The sequence below is a fragment of the Pyrus communis genome, chromosome 16 (genome assembly GCF_041283825.1).
Source record: "Pyrus communis isolate YQ-2024b chromosome 16, ASM4128382v1, whole genome shotgun sequence".
In the NCBI taxonomy this organism is placed as follows: Eukaryota; Viridiplantae; Streptophyta; class Magnoliopsida; order Rosales; family Rosaceae; genus Pyrus; species Pyrus communis.
Window position 1 is genome coordinate 30,004,059 of NC_142580.1, and position 25,763 is coordinate 30,029,821.

The window sequence follows — 25,763 nt, forward strand, 5'->3', positions numbered from 1 at the left end:
GTGAAAGATCCGGCCAGGTTGAAAACTGGGTCAGATTGCTGGTAGCAATCGGAGTAGGGACCGCATTGGAGCCAGTTGACATCACTACCGGTGTCGAGCACCATGTAGAACAATTTTGCCAGAGTCTCAACGCCGATCCAGGAGAAGTACTTGCCGCTACCCTGGCTAACGCCGGAGACGACGGGGGTGGAGAGGTCCTGGGGTTGGATCTTGGCGTGCATGGGCTCGAGATCCCCTTTTTTTATCCCCTGGAGTGCCAACTGGAGCTTGGTATGGAGCGAGTTCACTCGGGCCGAGTCGCGGCCGAATCTGGTAAGGGTGAGGGATTTGTATTCCTTGTGCTAGGAATTGAAGAGGGCGTCGTAGGGGTGGAGCTGAGGGAGAAGAGGGGTGGGGAGGGGTTGCGGGGAAGGTGTGGGTTCGAAGCTTTTCAATTTTTTTTTTTTTGAGGAGATTCAGGTTTGAAAAAAAATTATTTTTTTTTTTTTGCCACGTGCACAAATGTTGCAACCACATCAACTCTTAATCAATTTATGGATAAAAAATGTAACGGAAGTACTATATTGAAATAAAATAGTAGGTAAGGTATGAAAGTGAAATATTTTAAAAATGTTGTAAAAAATTGAAATCAATTCCAAACCTGAGAAGGTAAAATGTAATTTACCCTTTTAAAATCCACGAACTCATAAAAATGTCTTTATTCAATACAATGATTTTTATTGACTTCATAAGAGTCTATACGCTTGAATTTGAGAGTTGCAACATCTATCAAACTCCATATCCCATTCACTTAAAGTCATAATTAGTATTAAATTTGCCATTTATAAGATTCAAAGTTAGACGTTTGTCACATTTCACTTACAAGTGAAAAAAAATACATTGGACCTTAGTTTTCGCCAAATTTTTTATATATTCTTCAATCAAAGCATGTTTTCGACACCATTGCCCGAACAACTGAAACTTTTTTTGGGGGGTGGGGAAGCAAATTGGCTTGTCAAAGTCAGTGTCTTATTTTGTTTAGGATTGTATTAGGAAAGAATTAAGTTTCTTTGTACAATTTAAATTGGAATCCTAGAAGCATAATTAGAAAAAGAAAAGAAAGTGTACTTCCCTATTCCATATAGAATAGGAAATAAAAAACTTTCCAACACCCTATACATATAAATAAGGTGCCGCAAGGCTAGAAAAAAATAGGAGAACAACCAAAGACATCTGAGAGAAAATGGATTAGTTATAGGATTTGCAAAAGTACTGTATACTCCATTAATTATCAAAGAAGCCATGGTTTCCCTCTACCTGGGGAAACCACAACTAGATGTAGAAAAAAGTTATCGAATCAATTGTGCGTTTGTAGTTATTCTCTAATTTGTTTAGTCTATTGTTTGGATAGATAAAAAACAAGATCTAGAGGAGAGTCGGAATTTATAACACATTGAAATGGGTTATTTGCAACTCGACATCGACGAGCAGCAGTAAATCAATCTAACTAGCTAACAAATTAGCACTGAAGTTGATAAACTAGCATGAATTAACACCAACTAGTTGCAACATTCTTTCACAACCCCAAAAGAAAAAAAAGAGGAAAAATATTGCAAACACCCTAAAAAATTATTCAGCTGATCCATGAGATGAAATTTCAAAGCGATCACTGTTCAAAAGGAACACGCACGAATAACCGCCCATGCAGGCTAACCACAGCAGATGTTTGGAGCGCATCAATTTTGCCAGGTAAGCTCACAACCTGGAAAACGCAACATAAACTATAATGGAACTGTGATAACAAAAATAAAAAACTTGTAATATATTGTTAAATCTTAACATATTTATCTCCCTCCAACGCTCATGGCAGATAGGAGAGTTTAAAGACCACAAATGCTCACAAATAACCAAATCAAAGCTTTGGTCCAAAATATACCATCGTTGGAGTCGGCATTGGTTTGGACAAACCCAACCAACCTGAGATCCAACCTGCACTTTTGGTAACTCGAGCAAGATTGGGAAAGGATCCGACTCCTATTCTTGGATAAACAACTTAATGATAATTTTTCAGCCTGAACTACAAGTTGACCAAACAGTTTCTGATTTGGATGATTATTTTCTTTTTGCAGGGATGTCCATAACTTAAGAAAGTATGAAATCATTATTGTACAAAGACTGCATATATATGCCTGCAAGTACCTTACATATTACTGTATGCATCAATAAAACATGTTTTTTATTTTTTATTTTATTTATCATTAAGTTTTATAAAACCTCATGCCTCTTTACATACATAATCGTTTGATAACATATTTTAGGTATCAGTTTCGTATACCAACAAAAAATGTGATGCTCCCCAATGAAAATCCCATATGATTACCCATTTCAAAGTCATAAAGCTCTTGTGGTTCAGTTTGGCAACTTTATTAGCACTCCAAAATTGTCATCATGCACTTCTCCCTCCATTGTGTGTTTTTTTTTTTTTAGGGAGGAGTCCATGATGACTATTTGGAGTGCCAATACATCTCCCATTCAATTTGGTGTTTTCTTCCCTTCATTACTTTAATCTTTTCTGCTAATTTGGAAATATGAGTAAACCATCTTTGGGTTTTTGGGATCCCACAGGTAATATATATATTTATTTCTGATCCATGCACGAACCTTAGAAGCTAATGGTAAGTATTAGATACCTTCTTAAATGGTGTAATACCCCAAGGATTGTCAATCTGCTCTGGTTGACCTGTTATAACAAGACGTCCAGCTGGATCTGATTGAACTCGGACCTGGTAGGAGTACCATAGATTAAGACACATACTATCTAGATGTCAAAAATGATGGTGAGGAAAATTTTCAAGCGTACGTCAATTGATGCCATATTATGCATATTTAAGGACAATTCAAAGATCCCATTTGATAAATCATTTTGTTAATAACTTATAGTTTTCATTTTTTTTTGTTTTTTTTTTGTTTGAGAGAAAGGGGAGATACATGGGAGAAATGATGCATATAGAAGAGTGCAGGAAAGATGGTGAGAGAGATATAGAAGATATATAAATATTAAATATACAAAATGAAAACTAAAAAAATCAAAAACCAACAACTACTTTCAGTTGTTTTCACTTCCAAACTTTTGTTTTCATTCATTCTTCTTTACTTCTTCCCCTCTCTTGCATCACCCCTCTTCGTCCCACCTTTCCTCATATCCCAGGCAAACAAAGTGAAAACCAAAAACTAAAAACAAAATGGTTATCAAATGGGCATTTAGTGTCTTCTATATTCAGACACGCGCGCTTAAATATTGCATAGAAAACGGAGATCAATTTTTGGAAGATTCTTAAACAGAGGATCAAGATCCCGTTTAGAATGAATACATGGAGTTATAATAGAGAAACTCTTGTGATTCAATGAAGCATGAAGATTGAAGACTTTATATGTTGAAGGCAAAGACTAGTGAAGCAACACACCAGATTGATTCCCAATAGGAAGTTATGCAACGTGATAATTGATGGAAGTTTAAATAACATATTATCACTAGAAATGCTTGAACAAGCTCAAATTTAAAACTAAGAATTACCCACTTTTACAAGCTTTCTTGGTTCACAAAATGGATTGAGGTAAATGTTCATATTCATTGTCTTGTATCATTCTCTATTTTGAAGTTTTATCAAGATGAAGTATGGTGTGATCCTAGTGCACATTGATGCTCGCCATCTCTTATGATGGAGAAGCTCACTACCATGGTTTCCAGAACATCAAAACAAACTTGAAAGACTGAAGAAACATAATTTTGGTTCCATCATGGAGAAGTGTGGGTAAATGGATAGAGGAAAAAGTGCTAACTATGTTTCTATCTAGGAAAATTGGAAGAAACCCAAGAAGAGATTCATGTGCACGCTCTAGTAATAAAAGGCGGATAGTCCATTTCGACTACAAAAGCGTCTTGGTGAAAACGCTTATCAAGTATAACTACCTCAAGGCATGGATAGGGGAAAAAGTTCTAACTGCTTTTCTATGTGGGAAAATTGGAAGAAACCCAAGAAGAGATTCATGTGCATGCTCTACTAATAGAAGGTGGTCAGTCCATTTCAACTACAAAAGTGTCTTGGTGAAAACGCTTATCAAGTGTAAATACCTCAAGGCATGGAGGTGTCAGTAACATTCATTGAGGTAGAAATTCAGCCACTCATTGAAGATGTCCATCATTATAGACTTTGATTTACTGACAAGTTAATTTTAAAAGGAATGATGGCGGACCAATCCCCTGGATCTTTAGCAAACCCAATCATGGAGCACCAACTAAAATACTAGGCCTAGCATTGCGAAGGACCAGTCAAAGTTGGAGATTAATGCTGAGCCTAGCATTAAGACAAGGCACCCACAACTTGCCTCTAGGCACCATTTCTTTAACAGACTTCCCATTTGGCATACAAGATGGCAGCAAGGCGACTAAAGGCACAATTAGTAAGCAGCTGCAAAGTTTGAGGTTTACGGTTTCTCAAAGATGAGCCTGCACCCTTCTTTATTGTGAAACTTTTATACTTTACAACGCCATTTGGTTCATTTCTCATGTCTTTTCAAATGAAACAATTGGTTTTATTAAAACTGAATCTTGAGGTCTAACAGCTGTCTTCTTTTTAGCAAGCTGATTTCAAACCCACCTCCATGCCTCACTCCCCCAGCCTAGCATTAAAACATGTAGTTTTTCCCCTTTATTTTTTTCCCCCTTTGCATTGCATGCCAGATCTTTCAAACCCACCTCCATGCCTCACTCCCTCAAGAAGTAAACCAACAAAGTCCCATCTCCATTTCACCCACCTCCATACCGTACTCCTTATTTTTCTTTCCTCTTTGACACTCCAATAGGATTAGCTCAGCTTCTAAACAGCTCTCTTCTATATTCCTTCTTTGTTTTTCTTTTATATTTTGTTTATGTTTCTATTCCAGCCACCTCAAACATGTATAAATGACTATTACTTTAATCTGAACTGAACTGAATAAATATGACCCAATTTTTTATCTTACTTTAATTTTAGCACTGTCTTGTGTTGTTGATGTTGATTATTTATACATAAGTAATTCAATCTGTTCATCTGTTGATAATGTTTTGTTGACAGTGTTGTCTTGCTAAAGAAATAGTCCGTAATTATTTGAGAAGCAAGGGTTCAACTTGGACTGTTTCTTTCAGATTTAATTGATGCATGACTAATTGAGTATTTTATGTTTGAGGACCAACTATTATGCTTCAATGACAGTTAATAACGTGCGTTCTTTATTTATTTCTTATTAAAGTAATCCATGTTCTGAAAGACTTAAGCCTAGCCTTTGCACACCATTGCAGTTGTTGCCCTTCAACAGATTTAAAGAATAAAAAGAATAAATAAAGAATATCATTACTAGTTGTCACATCCCAGCCCGGGCCCCTACCATATCTCAGGCTCAACTCCACCGTAACACGATATTGTCCGTTTTGGGCTCCGACCACGCTCTCACGATTTTGGTTTTGGGAACTCACGCAAGCAGAACTTCCCAGTGGGTCACCCATCCTGGGATTGCTCCAGCCCAATCCCGCTTAACTTCGGAGTTCCAATGGAACCTGAAGCCAGTGAGCTCCCAAAAGGCCTCGTGCTAGGCATAGATGAGAATATACATATAAAGGTTACAAGATCCCCACCCCTGGGCGATGTGGGATCTTACAATCCACCCCCTTTAGGGGCCCGACGTCCTCGTCGCCACACTTCCGGCCAGGGATTGGCTCTGATACCAAATTGTCACATCCGAGCCCGGACCCCCATCACATCCCGGGCTCGACTCCACCGTAGCATGATATTGTCCGTTTTGAGCCCCGACCATGCCCTCACGGTTTTGTTTTTGGGAACTCACGTGAACAGAACTTCCCAGTGGGTCACCCATCCTGGGATTGCTTCAGCCCAATCTCGCGTAACTTCGGATTTCCAAAGGAACCCGAAGTCAGTGAGCTCCCAAAAGGCCTCGTGCTAGGTAGAGATAGGAATATACATATAAAGGTTACAACATCCTCACCCCTGGGCAATAAGGGATTTTACAATCCACCCCCCGTAGGAAAATTTCGTTCCCGAAATTTCATACAATAATATACAACCATTAATATCCAATAAACAAGCATGGGTACAAATCTCTCGTACGATCCTCCGTCTCCCAGGTGGCTTCATCCACCGAGTGATTTCTCCACAAAACTTTCACTAAGTGTACGGTCTTATTCTTGAAAACCTTGTCTTTCCAATCCAAAATCATCACTGGCTCCTCGTCATAAGTTAAATATGGATTAATTTCCAATGGTTGAGGAGGTATCACATGTGATGGATCTGAGATATAATGACGAAGCATGGAAACAAGAAAAACATCGTGCACTTTAGATAACTCTGGAGGCAGCCCAAGCCTGTAAGCAACTTCACCGACTCGCTTGGTGATCTGATACGGTCCGATGTACCTAGGACTTAGCTTACCCTTTTTCCCGAACCGTACTACACCTTTCCACGGTGATAACTTTAAAAACACCCAATCACCAACTTTATACACCCGATCAGTGGCATGCTTGTCTGCTAGACTCTTTTGTCGTTCCTGAACCGCTTTCAGGTTAGACTTAATTACCTAAATATTCTTAGTAGTCCCATCTACAATCTCAGGGCCCACCAATGATCTTTAACCAACCTTTGACCAGCATAATAGCGTACAACATGACTTACCATAAAGTGCCTCAAATGGTGACATACCAATGCTCAAATGGTAGCTGTTATTGTAGGCGAATTCCATCAAATCTAAACGTTTATGCCAAGCATCACCAAACTGTAATACCGAAGATCTCAGCATATCCTCTAATGTCTAAATAGTCTTCTCAGATTGCCCGTCTGTTTAAGGATGATATGCTGTACTATAGAGTAACCTCGAACCAAGAGTCTCCTAAAATGCCACCCAGAACTTAGAAGTAAACTTAGGATCCCAATCATAATTAATACTAACTGGAACCCCGTTGTATTTAAAAATCTTTGATATGAAGAACTCAGCTAATCGGTTTAAAGAATATTTCTCCCCAACTGGAATAAAGTGCACTGATTTAGTAAACCGATCCACTATCACCCAAATACTATCATAACCATTTCATGTACGAGGAAGTTTATACACGAAATCCATGTTGATATCTTCCCATTTCCACTGTGGTATGGCAAGTGGCTGCATCAATCCAAATGGCTTTTTCCTTTCAGCTTTGACCTGTTGACAAATGGCACACCTACTCACATATTCAGCAATTTCTCTTTTCATGTCAGGCCAGTAATAAAATGGTCGAATGGTATGACACATTTTAGTACCCCAAAAATGCATTGCATATGCCGATATATGAGCTTCATCAAGAATTTCTTTCTTTAATTCAGCATTTTTCGACACGTACATTCGTCTTTCTTGCATAAGCATACCATCAGACTCTCGAACTCTAAGATCTTTCTTTTTCCTCCGTTATAAAGTCTGAATTCACTCCTGAGTTTTTTCATCATTCATCTGAGCCTCGAGCACAAGATCAATTAAAATTGGTCTGACCTAGAAACTAGCAAGCAAAGCTTCCTCCCGATCTTCCACCCCTTACTTCACTCTAGTGGATCTCAAATTTGCAAGAAGAGGGATACGACAAGCGTATAAAGCATTAATTCGACCTTGAGACTTCCTACTGTGTCTGCCACCACATTTGCACGACCAGTGTGATACTCAATTGTGCATTCATAATCATTGAGCAATTCAATCCATCTTCGTTGTTGAAGATTAAGATTCCTCTTGAGTGAAAAGATACTGAAGACTTTTATGATCTGTAAAAATCTTACATTTTTCACCATAAAGATAATGTCTCCAAATCTTCAAGGCAAAGATAATGGCTGCCAATTCAAGATTATGAGTAGGATAATTCATCTCATAAGGCTTCAACTGTCGCGAAACATATGCAATCACCCTACCATGCTGCATCAACACACAACCCAAACTATTCAAGGAAGCATCACTATAGATCTCAAAATTACCACAATCATCTGGGAGCATCTTACCAGGAGTTTTATGAGATTTTACTTCGAATTAAAGATTTGGAGAACATACCTAATGATAGTGAGGCGTAAGAAGAAAAGATTGTAAACAGAAGAAAAATGATAAAGATAAGAGTCAATCGTCTCAGGGACCTCGTAAGACTCAAAATTTTAAGAGAAGTGGTGCCAGTTCCAGTTCTTCTAACAAGGGTTTGAGTTCCATCCGGCAGAGAAGGGGTGGTAGATTTTCTGGAGGTCCTCGTTTTCTGAGACAGGGATTCTGGTAGCATAGGTGCTCCCTTATGCCGCATATGTAATAATAGGCATTTTGGGAAGTGTAAGCAAGGCAACAGCGAATGCTATACTTGTGGTCAGATGGGGCATATGGCTATTCGTTGTCCACAGAATCAGCAGAAGCCCCAGTTTTCTTCCTTACCACCACTAGTTCCAATCCAGCAAGTTTCAGGACCTAGTAGTTATACTTAGACGGGTCGCGGTGGTGCTTATTATTATGAGGACGACGTAGCTCCTTATTCTACAGGGCAATATTAGTATCCGCAGGATCCATATTATCAGAGTGGTTACCCTCAGTATTCTGGAGGTTATACGTCGTATCCTCCCTGTTCAGCTGGTGGGTCTCAATGGTATCCTGGAGGACAATCCCAGCACATGGAGGTTGCTTCTAGTAGTGCAGGACCATCGAGGCAGCCTAGTCAACCAGGTCAGGGGCGTAGTGTGCAGGGACGCGGTAATCAAGCTAGCAGATGTTGAGGAGGACGACAACAGGCACAGGGGCGTATTCACCACATTACATTATAAGATGCTCAGAATAATCTTGATTTGACCATGGGTACGTTGAATATTCTTGGTCATTTTGCTAGAGTATTAATTGATTGTGGTGCTACGCATTCTGTTATTTCTCATACATTTGCTTAGACGACACCACCTCTTCCTACAACTCTTGGGTATGATTTAGAGTTTTCAATGCCTAGAGGAGAGACATGTTATGTTAACTGTGTGTATACAGGATGTCCCGTGTTGGTGGAGGATGTTATGCTCGCTAACCTCATTCCGTTGGATATTGTTGATTTTGATGTTATTTTGGCATATATTGGTTACATTATTATCATGCCAATATAGATTACTACGGGAAGACAGTCTCTTTTCATTGTCTTGGATTGCCTAAGGTTACATTTGTGAACGAACGTAGTGGAATGAGGCACGACATTATTTCGGCCGTAAGGGCTAAAAGATTATTAAAGAAAGGTTGTCAAGGATATTTGGCTCATATGGTGTTGAATGATAATACTCTTAGTAATGTGGAGGATGTGCGAGTAGTCAGACATTTTTCTGACGTCTTCCTTGATGATTTACTTGGGCTACCGCCAGACCGAGACGTGGAGTTCACAATTGATTTACTTCCAGTGCATACCCTATATCTTTAACTCCTTATCGAATGGCTCCTGCTGAATTGAGAGAATTGAAAATTCAATTACAGGAACTAGTTGATAAGGGTTTTATTCAGCCTAGTAATTCGTCCTCAAGAATTCCAATTTTATTTGTACGGAAGAAAGATGAGACTTTAAGACTATGTATTGACTATCGACAATTGAATCGGGTAACAATTAAGAACCGTTATCCGTTACCGCGTATAGATGATTTATTTAATCAGCTTCGAGGCACCTGTGTGTTTTCTAAGATTGATTTGAGGTCTGGTTACTATGAGTTGAAGATAAAAAATGAGGATGTTCTTAAGACGACTTTTAGGACTCAATATGGTCATTATGAATTTCTTGTGATGCCATTCGGGTTAACTAATGCGCCTGTAGCTTTTATGGACTTGACAATATTCTGGTGTACTCTTAAGTCTAAAGCAGAGCATGTTCGACATTTACTTTGGTGTTGAAGAAATTGAGGGAACATCAATTGTATGCTAAGTTTAGCAAATGCCAATTTTGGTTAGATCAAAAGGTAGCAGCCGTTGAGAATTGGGAGCAGTCACGAACCGTCACAGAGGTAAGAAGTTTCCTTGGTCTAGCAAGTTATTATAGACGGTTTGTTAAAGATTTTTCTGTTATTACATTACCACTAACGAGGTTGACAAGAAAAGACGTTAGATTTGAGTGGGACGATAATTGTGAACAGAGTTTCCAGCAGCTGAAGTATTGTCTCACTCATGCACCTGTTTTGACACTCCCAGATGATAGTAATTTTGAGATATACTGTGATGCTTCCTTGAATGGCCTGGGTTGTGTTGATGCAGCATGGTACAGTTGAAGCCTCATGATATGAATTATCCTACTAATTATCTTGAATTAGCAGTCATTATCTTTGCCTTGAAGATTTGGAAATATTATCTTTATGGTAAAAAATGTAAGATTTTTACGGATCATAAAAGTCTTCAGTATCTTTTCACTCAGAATGATCTTAATCTTCAACAACGAAGATGGATAGAATTGCTCAGTGATTATGATTGCACGATTGAGTATCACCTTGGTCGTGCAAATGTGGTGGCAGACGCACTTAGTAGGAAGTCTCAACGCCGAATTAATGCTTTATATGCTTGTTGTATTCCTCTTCTTGCAAATTTGAGATCCACTGAAGTGAAATTAGGGGTGGAAGATCGGGAGGAAGCTTTGCTTGCTAGTTTCCAGGTCAGACCAATTTTAATTAATCGTGTGCTCGAGGCTCAGATGAATGATGAAGAAACCCAGGAGTTAATTCAGATTTTATCACGGAAGAAAAAGAAAGATCTTAGAGTTCGAGAGTCTGATGGTATGCATATGCAAGAGAGACGAATGTATGTGGTGTGTCATTTATCAACAGGTCAAAGCTGAAAGGAAAAAGCCATTTGAATTGATGTAGCCACTTCCCATACCACAGTGGAAATAGGAAGATATCACCATGGATTTCGTATATAAACTTCCTCGTACAAGAAATGGTTATGATGGTATTTGGGTGATTGTGGATCGGCTTACTAAATCAGCGCACTTCATTCCAATAAGGGAGAAATATTCTTTAAGCCGATTAGCTGAGTTATTCATATAAAAGATTGTTAAATACCATGAGGTTCTAGTTAGTATTATTTCTGATCGGGATTCTAGGTTCACTTCTAAGTTCTGAGTGGCATTTCAGGAGGCTCTTGGTTCGAGGTTACTCTATAGTACATCACATCATCCTCAAACAGACAAGCAATCTAAGAGGACTATTTAAACATTAGAGGATATGCTAAGATCTTCAGTATTGCAGTTTGGTAATGCTCGGCATAAATGTTTAGATTTGATGGAATTCGCCTACAATAACAACTATCATTCGAGCATTGGTACGTCACCTTTTGAGGCACTTTATGCTAAGTGTTATCGTACATCATTATGCTGGTCAGAGGTTGGTGAAAGAGTATTGGTGGGCCCTTAGATTGTAGATGAGACTACTCAGAATATTCAGGTAATTAAGTCTAACCTGAAAGCGGTCCACGATCGAAAAAGAGTCTAGCAAACAAGCATGCCACTGATCAGGTGTATAAAGTTGGTGATTTGGTGTTTTTAAAGTTATTACCGTGGAAAGGTGTAATACGGTTCGAGAAAAAGGGTAAGCTAAGTCCTAAGTACATCGGACCATATCAGATCACCGAGCAAGTCAGTGAAGTTGCTTACAGGCTTGGGTTACCTCCAGAGTTATCTAAAGTGCACAATGTTTTTCATGTTTCCATGCTTCGTCATTATGTCTCAGATCCATCACATGTGATACCTCCTCAACCGTTGGAAATTAATCCATATTTAACTTATGACGAGGAGTCAGTGACGATTTTAGATTGGAAAGATAAGGTTTTTGAAGAATAAGACCATACGCTTAGTGAAAGTTTTGTGGAGAAATCATTTGGTGGAGGAAGCCACTTGGGAGATGGAGGATCGTATGAGGGATTTGTACCCACGCTTGTTTATTGGATATTAATGGTTGCTTATTATTGTATGAAATTTCGGGGACGAAATTTTCTTAAGGTGGTAGGTTGTGACAACCCGTTCCGAAATATAATATATTTTATCCTTTATAATGTGGAATGACTATTTTACCCTTGAGCGTTGAGTTGTGAATATATCATTGGGCTAAGAAAATGGACTAATTATTTTCATTTCCTACTTCTTTTGACCCAATTGAAACTTGGGATTGTTTTGGATGAATCTTAGCCTAGAATTGGTAGCCCAATTAGGGCTTAACGATTTTATATGGATACCCAATCTGGACACACACACACACGTGCACAGACACGTATAGACCTCTCTCTCGAGTCTTCCTCGTCTGTACAATTCGTACGTCCAATCTCTCTACTAGCTTCATCTCTTACAGATCAAACTAATAGAGTTTGTTTTTGAACTGCTTGCAAGCCTTGGAGTCGAGCCATGCCTTTGGTTTGAAGAAAAGACTAGTAGAACTCAAGATGCCCGAGCTCCGGTAAGGAGTGGAATTTTTTTCTGTGTGATCAAGAAGATGTTAGCTGGATTTAAGACTTAAGAAGTTAAGAATTCATCTTCTCTAGCATGTTAGGGTAGTTTTGGTCAAGTTTGGACGTCAAAATGAGCTTGGTTGTGGGATTGCAGGAATAGCTGGTTTTTCAAGGATTTTTCCGGCCATTTTCCGTTGGGTTTAGGATGTAAAAGTGGTAAAGAACTAGTTCTACTCGTTTAGAGCTTCATTTTGGTACAAATTTCATGAAATTTGGTTGAGAAATGGCGACGATATTAAAGTTTTAAGTTTTTCCAGAAACCGACGAGTGCAGCGGTGGCCGGCGCCAGAATCTGGCGAACCATCAAAGAAGGAGAATATTCCGTCTAATTTTGACAGAATATGCTAACAGCGTCAGGTAAAATTAACGGTATATGCTGTTATTTAACGGAATATTCCTTAATGCCGTTAGGGAATCCGTCAGTGTACCAGGCATGTGCTTGCACGTGGGTGGTGCATTTGGCCGTGCCTTGGCCGGCGTGTGAGGGCGCGTGGGAACTTAGAAAATTATTCTAAAAATATGGGGATGTTCGTAGGGTTAAATAGGCCACGATGATATATTCAAATACCCCAATTGAGCAATGTATAAGAAGTTATCACCTAATTTTGGTTATGTGCTTAAAATAACGTTAAAATAGTTGTTTCATATATAGGTGAGACGTTTCTAGAGGACGAGCGCATTCAGGCGAGGCTCGGGGGTTACGACCTTGCCACATCAGTGAGCAGGCTTTTGGCTTTCAATATATATATATATATATGTTTGGTATTTTTCCCAGAAACTCATTTAAATGGACTTATGTTTTAAAATGCCATGCCAAATACTTTGTACTTAGAATATGTATTTAGTAGTTTCACATATTTATGTTTGACGCTGCAGAAGTTTAGGTAAGTGCCAGCTGAGTTTATAGATTGTGGATGTGAGTTGCATGATTATGTTGAGATGTATTATAGATCATAAACTTGCACCCTGGTGTTAGTGCTCCCACCCGTGGTCAGGGCACAATCCTTCACGTGATGTTCACCTCCCGTATCATACTCACCTTAGATCCAAGTTAGGTGCATAGTCCTGTCGTATAGACCACTATAGGTGGTTTCAACTCATAAGTGACCTGCGATCATTCGCACAGTCTTCACGTGATCGTAGCACTTGAGCGTATTTATTTACACCCAGTCCTGTCGTACAGACCGCTTTAGGTGGTTCCGACTCATATGCAGGCATACTTGTTGAGCTACTGGTTGAGCTGTGCATGTCAAATTAGGTGACTCCGAATAGATGGATGAGCAATAGATTCAGCCGTACAGAGCATATTAAGTGACTCCGGCTGACATATCATTTGCATTGGTTTATATCACCTGACTTACATATTTTATGCTAAGATATTTGACATGGCACATGTGGATTTTGCTATTCCGAGCATGGTTTTGACATACGTATGTATTCTATTTTCTGGGAAATTATACAGGTCTTACAGCGAGGGGTTATTCCCTTTGATAAATGAAATAGTTTTGAAAAGTTTTGTTTTTGCCCACTTACACTTTCTGTTTTGCGCCCCTCCAAGTTTTAGGTAGGAGTGCTTGTTGATGGCTTATGGGGAATTAACTGCGGTTTTGACAGATTATCACTAATGTAGGACCACCTCTGGTATTGTATAATTAGTATTTGTCCTGCTAGACTGCACTTTGGCTACCTATGTTTTGATTATTATGTAACCACACTTAAATCGGGATTGCACTTTTATTTCCTTAAGTGTAAATTAGTTAGCTTGGTTCTTAGTTATTCACATTTTGACAGAATATTTCCGACCAGGGATTGGCTCTGATACCAAATTGTCACATCCCAGCCCGGGCCCCCACCACATCCTGGGCTCGACTCTACTGTAGCACGATATTGTCCGCTTTGGATCCCGACCACGCCTTCACGATTTTGTTTTTGGGAACTCACGCGAGCAAAACTTCCTAGTGAACCACCCATCCTGGGATTGCTCCAGCCCAATCTCGCTTAACTTCGTAGTTCCAATGGAACCCGAAGTTAGTGAACTTCCCAAAGGCCTGATGCTAAGTAGAGATGGAAATATACATATAAAGCTTACAAGATCCTCACCCCTGGACGATGTGAGATCTCACACTAGTAGCCATAAGACTAGTGAATGAATTAATGTCAGAGTGGTAATAAAATATCTTAACATAACCACCACAGTGCATCTGATTAATCATAGCCATCCAATCATAACTATTTAAACAAGATCATGCTAAAATCCCCATGTTATCATACAGTATATAAACCAGCACAAAAGAGAGGTAAATAGAAGAGTGGAAGGAAGAGGGTAACAAGGGTTTACCTCCTCACGCAGAAGACCAGGAACCAAAGCATATACCTCAAAGCAATCTTTCTGAGCGTAGAGATGAAAGTTGTCAGGACCAACAAAAGATAGCCAGCAATTCAATCAAATCTACAGTATAGGGAAGCATATTAGGAAAAGTAATATAAAACACACTTACAGTTTCTCGTACATTGACCTTCACCCAATCAGCTGGAGGTCCAAGATCAACAACAGTCGTGACTATCCTACCAGATGAAAACCATGTCGCATTGATTTGATGAGGAAAAAAAAAACAGAAGGGTAATTAAATGCAGCCTCAATGTGCACACAATTATTCTTAGTAAAGTTTATTCCAAATTCAAGCATATCAAAACAGACTCCAAAAATTTCAAATGAATGTTAACATACCATCACATTTTAGCAATGCATGAAAGTAAAATCATTCAACTGGAACAAGTAAGGAGAAGAAGAGTTGGTCAAGAACATGGAAATCATAGCAAAATAAATATATTTACAGGAATGACCAGCAAGTAACAATCTTAACTGCTTATCTACGTCAATATTTGTAGTTGCAAGCTCCACGTTTGTTGGTGGCCTGTGTTTAACCGAACCTGACAAGACAATGTAAACAGTAAATGTATATTGGCAATAAAATATTGATTGGCCAGAAGGATTTTCTTTGCAGGGGAACATACCAATGCTTTTAAGACTCTTTTCACGCTTTGGGGTAGAACTCAAGTGCTTGTCCTATAAGTAAAAGAAATTTCAAAAGAAAATTTTGAAATGTATTAAATGGTGTCCAACCTTTCCAATCCAGGCATACAAAACTTAAATAATATTAATAAGTACAATCATTATAGCAAGACAGAGAGAATCAACAAACCTTAATAATAGGCTCGGCAACGTCACCATATCCAACAAGACGCTGTGCATGCCAACCCTGCATTGCACGAGCTGCAGCATCTCTTCGTGCCCTGCCTGATCCAAGAGCTTGATGAGCACTTGCCTACACAAAAGAAAAATATAAGTGTCACTGGAAGAGGAAGGGACAGGTGTCCATTGTATACACTATGAAGTTAAGAGACCTTATGTATTGGCCTAAAAAGTTGGCTCCATACAAGCCAAGATGGATGTGAAGAGAATCCCACATCGGAGAAGTACAACAATAATCTAAGGTTTAAATATAGGTGTTCCACTTCTAATTGCACCGAGGCCTTTTTAAATAAAACCCCACACCTAAGGTCCATTGGGCGATACCACCCAGGGGATTGTTCTAGGTGGTTCAGTGGGGACAACATCGGTGCATGACAGCCTTATTACTCTTGGAGGACCGGTGGAAAAAGGTGGAGCAGGGCTCTGGAAATCCTAGTCTGCCAAGAGCTAGGTGGAGCAAGGGCTCCTAGTGGGGCTTAAAGAAAAATCATTGGGAGGTAGAGTTGTGGGTGTGGCGACCATACCATTCTTGGAAACGTGCAGGTTGTTGTGAAGGATGGCATTACCTTGGCTTGTTCTCGGGTGGAAGATTGTTGGTGTAAAAGGTTGGCTTGATATAAGCCAAGATGGATGTGAAGAGAATTGCACATCAGAGAAGTACAACAATAATCTAAGGTTTAAATATAGGTGTTCCACTTCTAATTGCATTAAGGCCTTTTGAGATAAAACCCCACACCTAAGGTCCATTGGACTTGATATCACCTAGAGGATTGGGCCTAGGTGGTTAAGTGAGGCAATATCAGTGCATGGCAGCCTTAGCAATGGACTTTTATGGAGCCTGTGACACAACATTATGCTGAACATTCAGAAAGGCAACTACAAAAGTGACAACACCATGAAATTTTTATGGTCAGTTGATTCAACAATCCTATTAACCTAGCCAAAAAAGTGGAAAATCCAAATGCAATCGAGAACTAAAATGTAAACAAATGGAAAATCCACCTCCTTCTCAACACTTGCAGATTGAGTGATGGGTCCCACAGGAAGTCGAAGCTCACCAATTTTCCTCTTATGCTTCTCATATTCCAAAAGTGCCTGCACAAGTTGATAAGCTTAGGGAATAGAGGACGCGTGAAACAATCCAAAGCTTCCGCAACAACTAGCAATTTGATGCCATTACTGAAACAACCCTTGACCATATACTAGAGAAACAGAGAGCTCGTTTGGAAGTGCTTTTAAAATGATTGAAAGCACTTCTGGGCAATATGTTTTTGGAACCAATCTTCTATAAAAATGCAAGTGAATCCTCAAAATGCACTTAAAGTGCTTCTTGAAAGAAGCACATAACCGGTGCTTCTTGCAGGAAGCACTTTAAATGATTTTATAACCCAAAAACATTTTTGTTAAAAGCACTTTCAGTCATTTTAAAAGCACTTCCAAACGAGCCCTAGTAGCAACAAACTCATAGAATTCATTTTAAGTGGGCTCATATCCCCATAATGTCCATGAAATAACAAATATACTTTATTGTAAGTATTTTAAATCATTAACTAGAAAATCCACGTCATGTTTATGATTGTGGCACGTACCCACTACCCAGTTACCATTACTAATTTCTAAATAAATAGAAGCACACGTTGTCTAGTGATCGTGAAGAGTTAATGTTTACCACAAAATCAAGTTTCTACTAAGGGAGCAAGATTTGTAGTTGCCGATATCATGAACAGTTAATGTTTATCTTATCCCTGGAAAAAGGCATTACCTTCTCATAAAATATGCGGAATGTCCAAGATACTGTTGTGCACGTCCTGAGGGAGAGAAAGAGATACAGTAAATTGGACTCTGAATTTGCAGATATTAAAAGATGAAAATAAATAAAACAGAGCTGTAATACACCCAGCAACATAGGATAAGATGAAGCTAGCAACCAAAATATAAAAAGATAAGAATGGAAATATAGCAGAAATATAGCAGTAATAATGTCAGATGTCTTGAAACGTTTTCTTTCAGGGACATGAGCTATATGCAGGTTACAAACCAAAATCCACCATGGCCTCCAACGGCAAAAAAAAAAAAAAAAAAAAGCTAAACACAAATGTCAAAGCAATGCAAGCAGAAATAAATATTTTCTTTATTATTGGGGAGGACACAGGCTATATGCACCTTACAAACCAAAACTTGCAACAACCTGCAACAGTAGAACATCTCATCTCCCAAATGTCAGCCGGTTGTAAATTTTTATAGCAGTGACCAAGGTCTTGAATTTTTAGTAAGAATAATGCAGGTCCTAAATGACTGCTAGAAGTCAACCGTAAACATAATGTTCCATACTTGGGGGGATGGAAGGACTCTCCTACTTGCCGCCACAACTTTGATGCAGTCACCTACAGTTGCCATAGTATAATTCAATTAATAAATATTTAAACATATCTTAAGCACATAAATTAATCTAATTTAATCCAGATTCATAAATTAAATATGACCAAGCGTTCAGAAAATTTTCAAAATACTCCTCAGGACTTGTAGCTTATAAATTATGGCTTTAGTGATAATAAAGCTTCAGCAGCTAGAATTTTTTAGAAAATAATTATAAAATAAAATAATAACATTCTCTTACTTATTAATAGGGTTTAGGGTTTAGACATGCGCAGGAAAAGGCAAAGTTTACTACAATGGAATAATGGATTAACAGAGGAACAACTGAATGTGAATAAAAAAAACAGTTTCCTATGTATTCAAGGCCATGGTCAACTTCCTACAGAAGGCTATTCAAATAGGATGTCTGTGTCCAACTCCACTTCCATGTCAGTTATGTTTCTTTGGTCAACATTCTTCCCATTTTTCAGTCTTAAAAAATAGTTGCATGAAGTCTAGAGGTTAGTCCAAATCAAAATGTGATATAAAATCAGTGTATTAAAAGCGTGAGGCGTGGGTGAGGTGTCCGAGGGATAGTCTGGCCTAGGCGTGAGGCGAAGCCTCACAGGACCTAAATTTTTTAATATATACGCTAAGCGTACAAATATATTATATTAAAAAAAACAGAAGATTATTAACCAATAATCACCCTGAGCACTCTCATATATTATAAATATATATATACACACATATAGATATATATTATATTATATATTATATATATACATATAAAGCACAATGAGCACACATATAACAACGCACGCAAACAGCACACACATCCATTATATAAAAAAATAAAAAAATAAATAAAAAGGCAGAGAGACGATAGTGCAAGGAAGAGGTATGAGGCAATTAAAACCCTACCCAAACTTTGGGTTTGTGAGTTAAAAAAAAACAAAAAAAAGCCCTGAGGCGTGCCTTCTGCCGCCTAGGCAGCTTCGACGATGCCTTCCACCGCTTAGGCGGCTCTGGTGAAGCCTTACGCCCACTCCCTCAAAACAAAGGCGGCAACCCTCAAGCCCAGCCTCAGAGGGCGTCTAGGCACGCCTTGAGGCGAGCCTTTTAAAACATTGAATAAAATTCAAATTAAATAACACAATTAATAGAACATCGAATAATGGAAAGTTCCCAAACAAATTAAGGAAAGTACCATTAAATAGACTACATTCAAGCCACTGCATAAAGTTCATACGTGTCCAGAACACAACTCAGACAAAGAACTCTGTTCCAATGGCTTGCTGATAGGTGACTCAAAAACTCTTTTTTTTACTTCAAACATGAAAAGACATTGATAACTTCAAACCTATCTTCTATCTTCTTGAAAAATAATTAGGGAAGTGCCACTCATATCCATCATTGACATAAAGATGAAACAAGGGTAAGGAGTAGGTACAACTTGGATAAGATTTTTACTCAAGAACTCCAACTCAGTTCTGCTAAAAGTTTAAAACTAGCACTTAGAAACAGCTCAACACAAACTTCCTGCCACCAAACCACTTCACCTCACACCACACACCATCCTAGATTCACAATTAGGATCACACAAACACAAGAAAACTTCTATTAATAAATATCTATTAAATCGCATTAAAGGATGCATGAAAATTTTGGTCTGAACAATGCTCCATCCCTGCTTGTGTGTGCAGCATGGGTTGCCTAACTTGCATTGGAGTGATTCCAAGACAATTGAATCAAGATTTTGGACACCGTTTACTGACCACCAGCTTCCTTGTCCCCTGCTGTTCCCCACTACCCTGCTGTCCCATACCTATCCACAACCCAGATCCCCATTCCATTGCAGCAACCCAATTTTTTTCTCTGATTATTTTTTTTAAACAACATTTTCTCTTCTTCTCTTTTTTTTATTTTTTTTATTTTTTTTTTATTTTTATTTTTTTTATGGTGAAAAACAACATTTCCTATTTATTTATTTTTTAATATTTTTTTTATGTCTGCGTGGAGTCGTGGACCCTTTTTATGGGTGGGTGCTGGGAATGGACAGGAGAAGACACAAAAATAAAAAAATAAAAAAAAAAACCCTTCAGTTTGACATAAGATGAATGAAATCAAATGGCCAAGGAGAAAAATTGGCTGTTTTTAAGAGTTTCAGGTCCTTCATTTTTTGAAATTTTCAACTTGGGTGATAGTTCAAGGGGCAATTCGGGAGTTTACTCTTCATTCTATCCATAAGCAAAAGCCTAACAATTAGCCTTATTTTAGGGCGTGTGAAAAAGACCACCCTTATTTTATTTGCTTTCAAGTGTTAGAAATAATTTAGGAGTTGACTGTATATTTGGCTAAATTTATAGAAAATTAGGAAGTTTTCTATGGTATTAGATCTAATTATTAAGATTTCCTCCTATTTTAGGGTATTTTGGGAAACTTACTATATGGAATGCCAATGTAAATAACTCACTCATTTTCGCTGAATACTTATTACGCCTATTGAAACTGAGAACACAAGATCAGACTTGAAGCTTTCATAAATTTTTGCTCCAAATGTGATAACCATTCAAATCAATACTATTCTTGGATGGTTAATGGCTTTAACATCCAGCAATACTAATTACAATAACACGTTCTACAATCTAATGGATTAAGACATAGAAGTTAAGCTTACAACAAAGGTAGTTCAAAACTTATGCTTTTGACAGCCAAGTGTTTGGGATAGAAAACCTCTAACACAAATCCAACTTATTGGTTAGAGTAGGTTAAAGACAAATAGAAATACCCTAGTAATTTCAAAACTTTGTATACCCCAATAGGAACTTTATACCCTTGAAGAATTGTTCTATTTGTCTCAAAGTTCCATCAAACATCATCATCTTGTTTTTCCTGTTTCTTTCATTTTTTCTTCTCCAGGTATATCGTTAAAGTTGAGTCAAATGAGTGGAAACAACAAGAGAATGATATAAAAACGCCCCAAAAATGTATTAGATAGGAACCATTATTGTGTTCTCTTTTTTCTATGCTTCTTTCATCAACCGTGATAGAAAAATAAAAATAAGTTACCAAAATTTACCAAAAGCACTGTATATATTTACCAAATTTTCTCTTAGACTCCATGAATGAGCATTCTATATTTCAACTGCCACCAACTCTAGTATAACCAATCAGGTCAATTTGGAAGTAACAAAAACTATTTATTGAAAAACCATGCATCCATCATATGATCCCAGCATTTGACACCAGAGAATGCATTAGTGATAGGACAAACATAACTTTATTGAGCTTGGCATGGTTTGGTAAAAACACTTAAAACTTATAAACCAGCAAAGCCTGTGAAACTTTGAATCATATTCTACTTGAGTGCAACCATTCTTTGCAATGCTGTGTACATGCATAACAGAAATCGACGATTGCCAACAGATGTAAGATTATGCTGAGCATTAAGTTTAATTATTCCAACATGCAACAAGAAGTATACATACCACGTCATAGCCACCCAATCTAGTAACAGCTCTCCATAACCTACATCCCACAAAAAGATTGCAGAAACTAGTCAACACCTGATTTCAGCCTTCAGACACACACAACTCCTTTTTATACGCAAAATACAAACATGATTCAATACTGAAAATAATTATCACCAGAAACTTACTTAAGGCAATTCAGCGGCTCTCCATAAAACTTTGGGGCCTTAAACTCTAAGGCATTCTCCCTATAGAAACTTTCCACCTCCTTCGTAAATGCTGCTTGCTGCGATGGTGTCCCGTCCCCAGATTCCTCAGCCTCAACCATCTGCAAATTAAAAAAGAAAACTAATTGTTGTAGAAAAGGAAACAGGAAACTTGAAGGAAAAGAAAAAAATCCAATCGAGAAATTTGGCGTAACTCAGTATACTCATTTGAGTCAAGTCATTCAGAAGCAAAACGTTATATCTGGATAAGTATATGCTCAAAGTAGGATACCTCGGTATCGTTCAACCCATTCTTCAACTCCCCTACTCCCACTTGTTTATCTACAGTTTTGAGCTGATTCCTAACACTGGCATTGCTGGCATTGCTGGCATTGTCCTTGTGTTGTATGGGCACATCACTAAGAAGAGCCTCATTGACTTTAACATCAGCAACATTTGCCTCATGAGTAGGCGGGTTGATCCCAGTAACATGTCTCATAACTTGATCGTTGGTTTCCAATTGAGGTAGCTGCCCAGTTTGATCCTCCTTGGACTCGTGCTGTTTGGTATTGGATTCATTGTGCAACTTTTCCTTGTCCTCCATCTAAACTATACTGAAATCTGAATGCAGTATAATATTAACTCAGGTAATTTACATTTGATGTATATTACTAAAACGAAGCATTATACCGCTTCCCTCCTGGCGCTGACCTAAATAAACAAACACGAAAATCAACAAAACCCGAAAGAGGTGATTGGCACTGGCAGTCTGGCACGGCCAATGACGGTTGATTAAACAAAAAATTAAACAAAAGGAAATCAAAACCCTAACAGTAACAAACGAGTGTGACGTAATCAATTCAAGTGTTTTGCTGTGGTTTTGTTGATTTATTACCTTATGATTCTCCAGGAAGCCAAACAGATAATCATAATTAAAATTCACGATAATACCAAGAAATTGAAATGCGGGGAGTGAAGTGAAGCTTACCTTTCTTTCTTGGCTGTAAAGGCAAAGTCGCGGCGGAGACTGAGGGAAGCCAGAAGGTGCAACTGCGACGTCGTCGTATTATGGCAGATAATGCAGGTAATGGGAGAGTGGGGGGAGCAGAGACGAGAGAGAGAGAGAGAGAGAGAGAGAGAGAGAGAGAGAGAATTTAATCAAAATAGATAATACAAGGAATTGTAATTATCCGAAAACGGAATACATGGAAAGGTTTTACGAATTCTGTCATGGCATTTACAGATCGATCACCGCCGTCGATCGGAAAGTGGAGAATTCTTCAACGCCGGTGGCAAGTTGACGGAGACAATCATACACCTCTCTCTCTCTCTCTGTTCCCTGCTGCTCCTTTCCGCCTCGAAAGAATTTTATCAAATATAGCAAAAAATTAATGCTTAATTTCAAAAATGTAACTTTTTTATAAAAACCTTCAAATATTATATATCTAAAATTTCACTTAAATAAACACAAATACCGTCAAATTTAATAATTAAATAAATTAAAAGCTTTTTAGCTACTGTCGCTTCAAGCTCTGGTCCAACTTCACCTTCGCTTCTACACTCCACCACCACAACCCTATCCCGTTCAACCCCCTTCTCACCGACATTGAGTGTTGTCGTGGTTACCGCAAGTGGGAGCAGCAGAATTTCAATCATGCCTACAAAGCTTTTTTTCTTACTAATATCATTTTTAGATTTAAATATAAAAATAGTTTCTAAAGTTAATCCACATGTCGTTATATGATTGTATTTGTGAGACCCACGTGGCACCACATCATCACACTAACAGAGCAATTGATAGATATTTCATGAAAAAACTAAATTGCTCACGATGGACAATTTCAAAGAAAGACTAAAATAATTCACAATAGACAAATTCAAGAACACTACTATTGATTATCATTAATTGTTAAAACCAGATTAAGGAGTTATGTCAATATCACGAATCATTTTGGCTAAAAAACCTTTAATTTATTTTATTGTTAAATTTGAGAGTATTTGTATCTATTTAGGTGGAATTTTGAATACATTTGAAAGATTTTATAAAAAGTGACATTTTTGAAATTAAGGGTTAATTTTTTATTATAATTGATAAATACTCGACTAGTGACTGGACATGAATGAATGCTCAACACTTGGAAAATTAGCCATTTTATAGCCGGTTCGATGGGCCCATTACTAAACCGAAAATTAAATTCAACAATAAATATACAAACCCTTTCGACCCAAATTTTACCATGGATTTTATGTACAAAAAGTCCACGTCAGCAATTGTGGAGCAAAAAATAATCAAGAAAAATATGAAAGCGACACGTGGATTCTAGGGTGAAAAGACAAAATTACCCTCGAGGCATAACGAAGTTTCTACGCGCTAGCAGCAAACATTCATCACTCAATCAAGGTCAAAAGTGATCAAAATAGTTATTTATTCAAAACCTATTTCATCCATCTTCATCAAATCCTCCCCACAAGGTAATTCTCAAATTATTTCTTTCAAATTATATTAATTAGCTAACTAATTGATTTATTATTTAGCTAATTGATTGTAATTAAAACCAAAAATTACCTCATATGGCTGATCCTCATTCTCCTAATAGAGCCGACCATACCCTATAAATACCACTTCATTTTCTCTAAAACCCTAAGTTGAATCCTCTTACAAAATTCTCTAAATTCTTCAAACACTTTTCCCTCAAAACTCTAACTTTGGCATCGGAGGTTCTTCAACCAAAGCCCCCCCATTCATCGAAGGTTCTTCTAAGCTTTTCAATCCAAATGGTGAACAACACTATTCTCGACAAGTCATAGATTTGACAAGCCCCCTTGCACGGCAAACGACCTTGGTGAATCAGCTCTTACAGCGCATCGACATCCAACGTGCCCCATACGAGGTGTCTTGAAGTAGGACAAGGGCAAATAAGGAGCCTCTCCAGCAGTATCCCGGCAAGCAGCCACTCTACCAACCACGAATCAAGCGTTCGAGCAATGTACACTCCCGATTGGGCCCCCGAGATTGCGTATACTCTCGTCTTAGCCTGCAAATGAGCGTGCACTCTCGATTAGGCCCATGGACGAGCATACACTCATAGTTGAGGCCACACTTTGATAATCAACATGAGCAGCCTTCCAGGCAAAGCATTCATTCGCGGCTAGGCCCACAAGGAACATCCTCCACATCACATTGGAGTAGGTAGCATGACGGACGGAGAGAAGCAGCCACTCAATCTAGTTCAAGTTCAACCGACAGCTAACGAATAATTCTCTCGCCTGCCAAGAACGGACCACATGCACCACCACTGCAGCATAAATGAGCTGAGCATGTAGAAGAGCAGCCTAGACCAGTAGGTCAAGACCGAAGGCAGCCGAGAGCTCCGCTATCCCAACAAAGGCAAATTTAGGAAGATGTAGAAAGACTCTTAAACAAGCGATTGTGTGAGTTCCAATGCAACGAAGTGGCCAATGAAGCACTATAACGGGACATGACCAACATGAGCAGGTTACCTCTCACAGACGAGATCGAGCAGGCAGAGCCTCCACTCAAGTTTAGCATGCCACATTTCACATCTTTCAAAGGAGATGGAGATTCGGAAAGGCACTTGAAGCACTACTGAAGCACAATGGTCCTTTACTGGAACAATGATGCTCTTATGTGCAAGATATTTGCCACCACTTTGTGAGGCGAAGCACAAGATTGGTTTCATACCTTACTGCCACGATCCATCCGGAGTTTTGATGATCTTTCCTTGGTTTTCACTAAAGAATACTCATCCTACCGCTCGATTAAAAAGAAGTCCGACCATTTGTTCAATGTGAAGAAGAATCCAAAGGAGTCGTTCTACGACTATGTGGAGAGGTTCAAAGTAGAGAAGGCGAAGATAGTCAGATGCAACGACTCGATAGCAACTGCAGCCTTCCAAAAAGGACTCCTAGCAGACCACCCACTGTTCGAAGAATTAA

At 38.5% G+C, this 25,763-nt stretch overlaps 2 protein-coding genes across 5 annotated transcripts in view; one reads left to right on the top strand and one right to left on the bottom strand.

Annotated features, from left to right (window-relative positions):
- Positions 1-13,411, top strand: part of LOC148690259 (uncharacterized) — a 41,279-nt gene extending 27,868 nt beyond the window's left edge. Inside the window, exon 2 of the mRNA XM_088687761.1 lies at positions 13,157-13,411. Within this exon, the coding sequence (XP_088543887.1) occupies positions 13,157-13,323 (167 nt within the window). The 3' untranslated portion in view covers positions 13,324-13,411. The remainder of the gene's footprint in view (positions 1-13,156) is intronic.
- On the bottom strand, positions 1,240-23,270 carry LOC137732472 (AT-rich interactive domain-containing protein 5). 4 transcript variants are annotated; one of them, XM_088687764.1, is made up of 15 exons: positions 22,795-23,270; positions 22,497-22,517; positions 22,099-22,427; positions 21,789-21,928; positions 21,619-21,658; positions 18,104-18,156; positions 17,535-17,580; positions 16,775-16,867; positions 15,723-15,845; positions 15,535-15,586; positions 15,384-15,450; positions 15,018-15,084; positions 14,858-14,908; positions 2,670-2,762; positions 1,240-1,741 (listed from the first exon to the last, which is right to left on the bottom strand). In XM_088687764.1, the coding sequence occupies exons 3-15, from the start codon at positions 22,408-22,410 to the stop codon at positions 1,646-1,648; spliced, it is 1,233 nt and encodes a 410-aa protein (XP_088543890.1). In that variant the 5' UTR covers positions 22,411-22,427; positions 22,497-22,517; positions 22,795-23,270; the 3' UTR covers positions 1,240-1,645. The 4 variants fall into 4 exon arrangements, with proteins under 4 accessions (XP_088543890.1, XP_088543889.1, XP_068327885.2 ...); XM_088687763.1 differs by having other exon boundaries at positions 17,936-18,156; positions 22,795-23,147; XM_068471784.2 differs by lacking the exon at positions 22,497-22,517 and having other exon boundaries at positions 22,795-23,217.
- Positions 23,271-25,763: the final 2,493 nt, after the last annotated feature.

Bases quoted from the DNA above. Each gene is read 5' to 3' on its own strand.
- LOC137732472 (XM_088687762.1), bottom strand. From the start codon at position 22,410: ATGGAGGACAAGGAAAAGTTGCACAATGAATCCAATACCAAACAGCAC. The intron at 14,909-15,017 runs GTAAGTGTGTTT...CTCTACGCTCAG, and splicing joins AGGTCAATGTACGAGAAACT to AAAGATTGCTTTGAGGTATA. The intron at 1,742-2,669 runs GTATCTAATACT...TGCGTTTTCCAG, and splicing joins GTATTACACCATTTAAGAAG to GTTGTGAGCTTACCTGGCAA.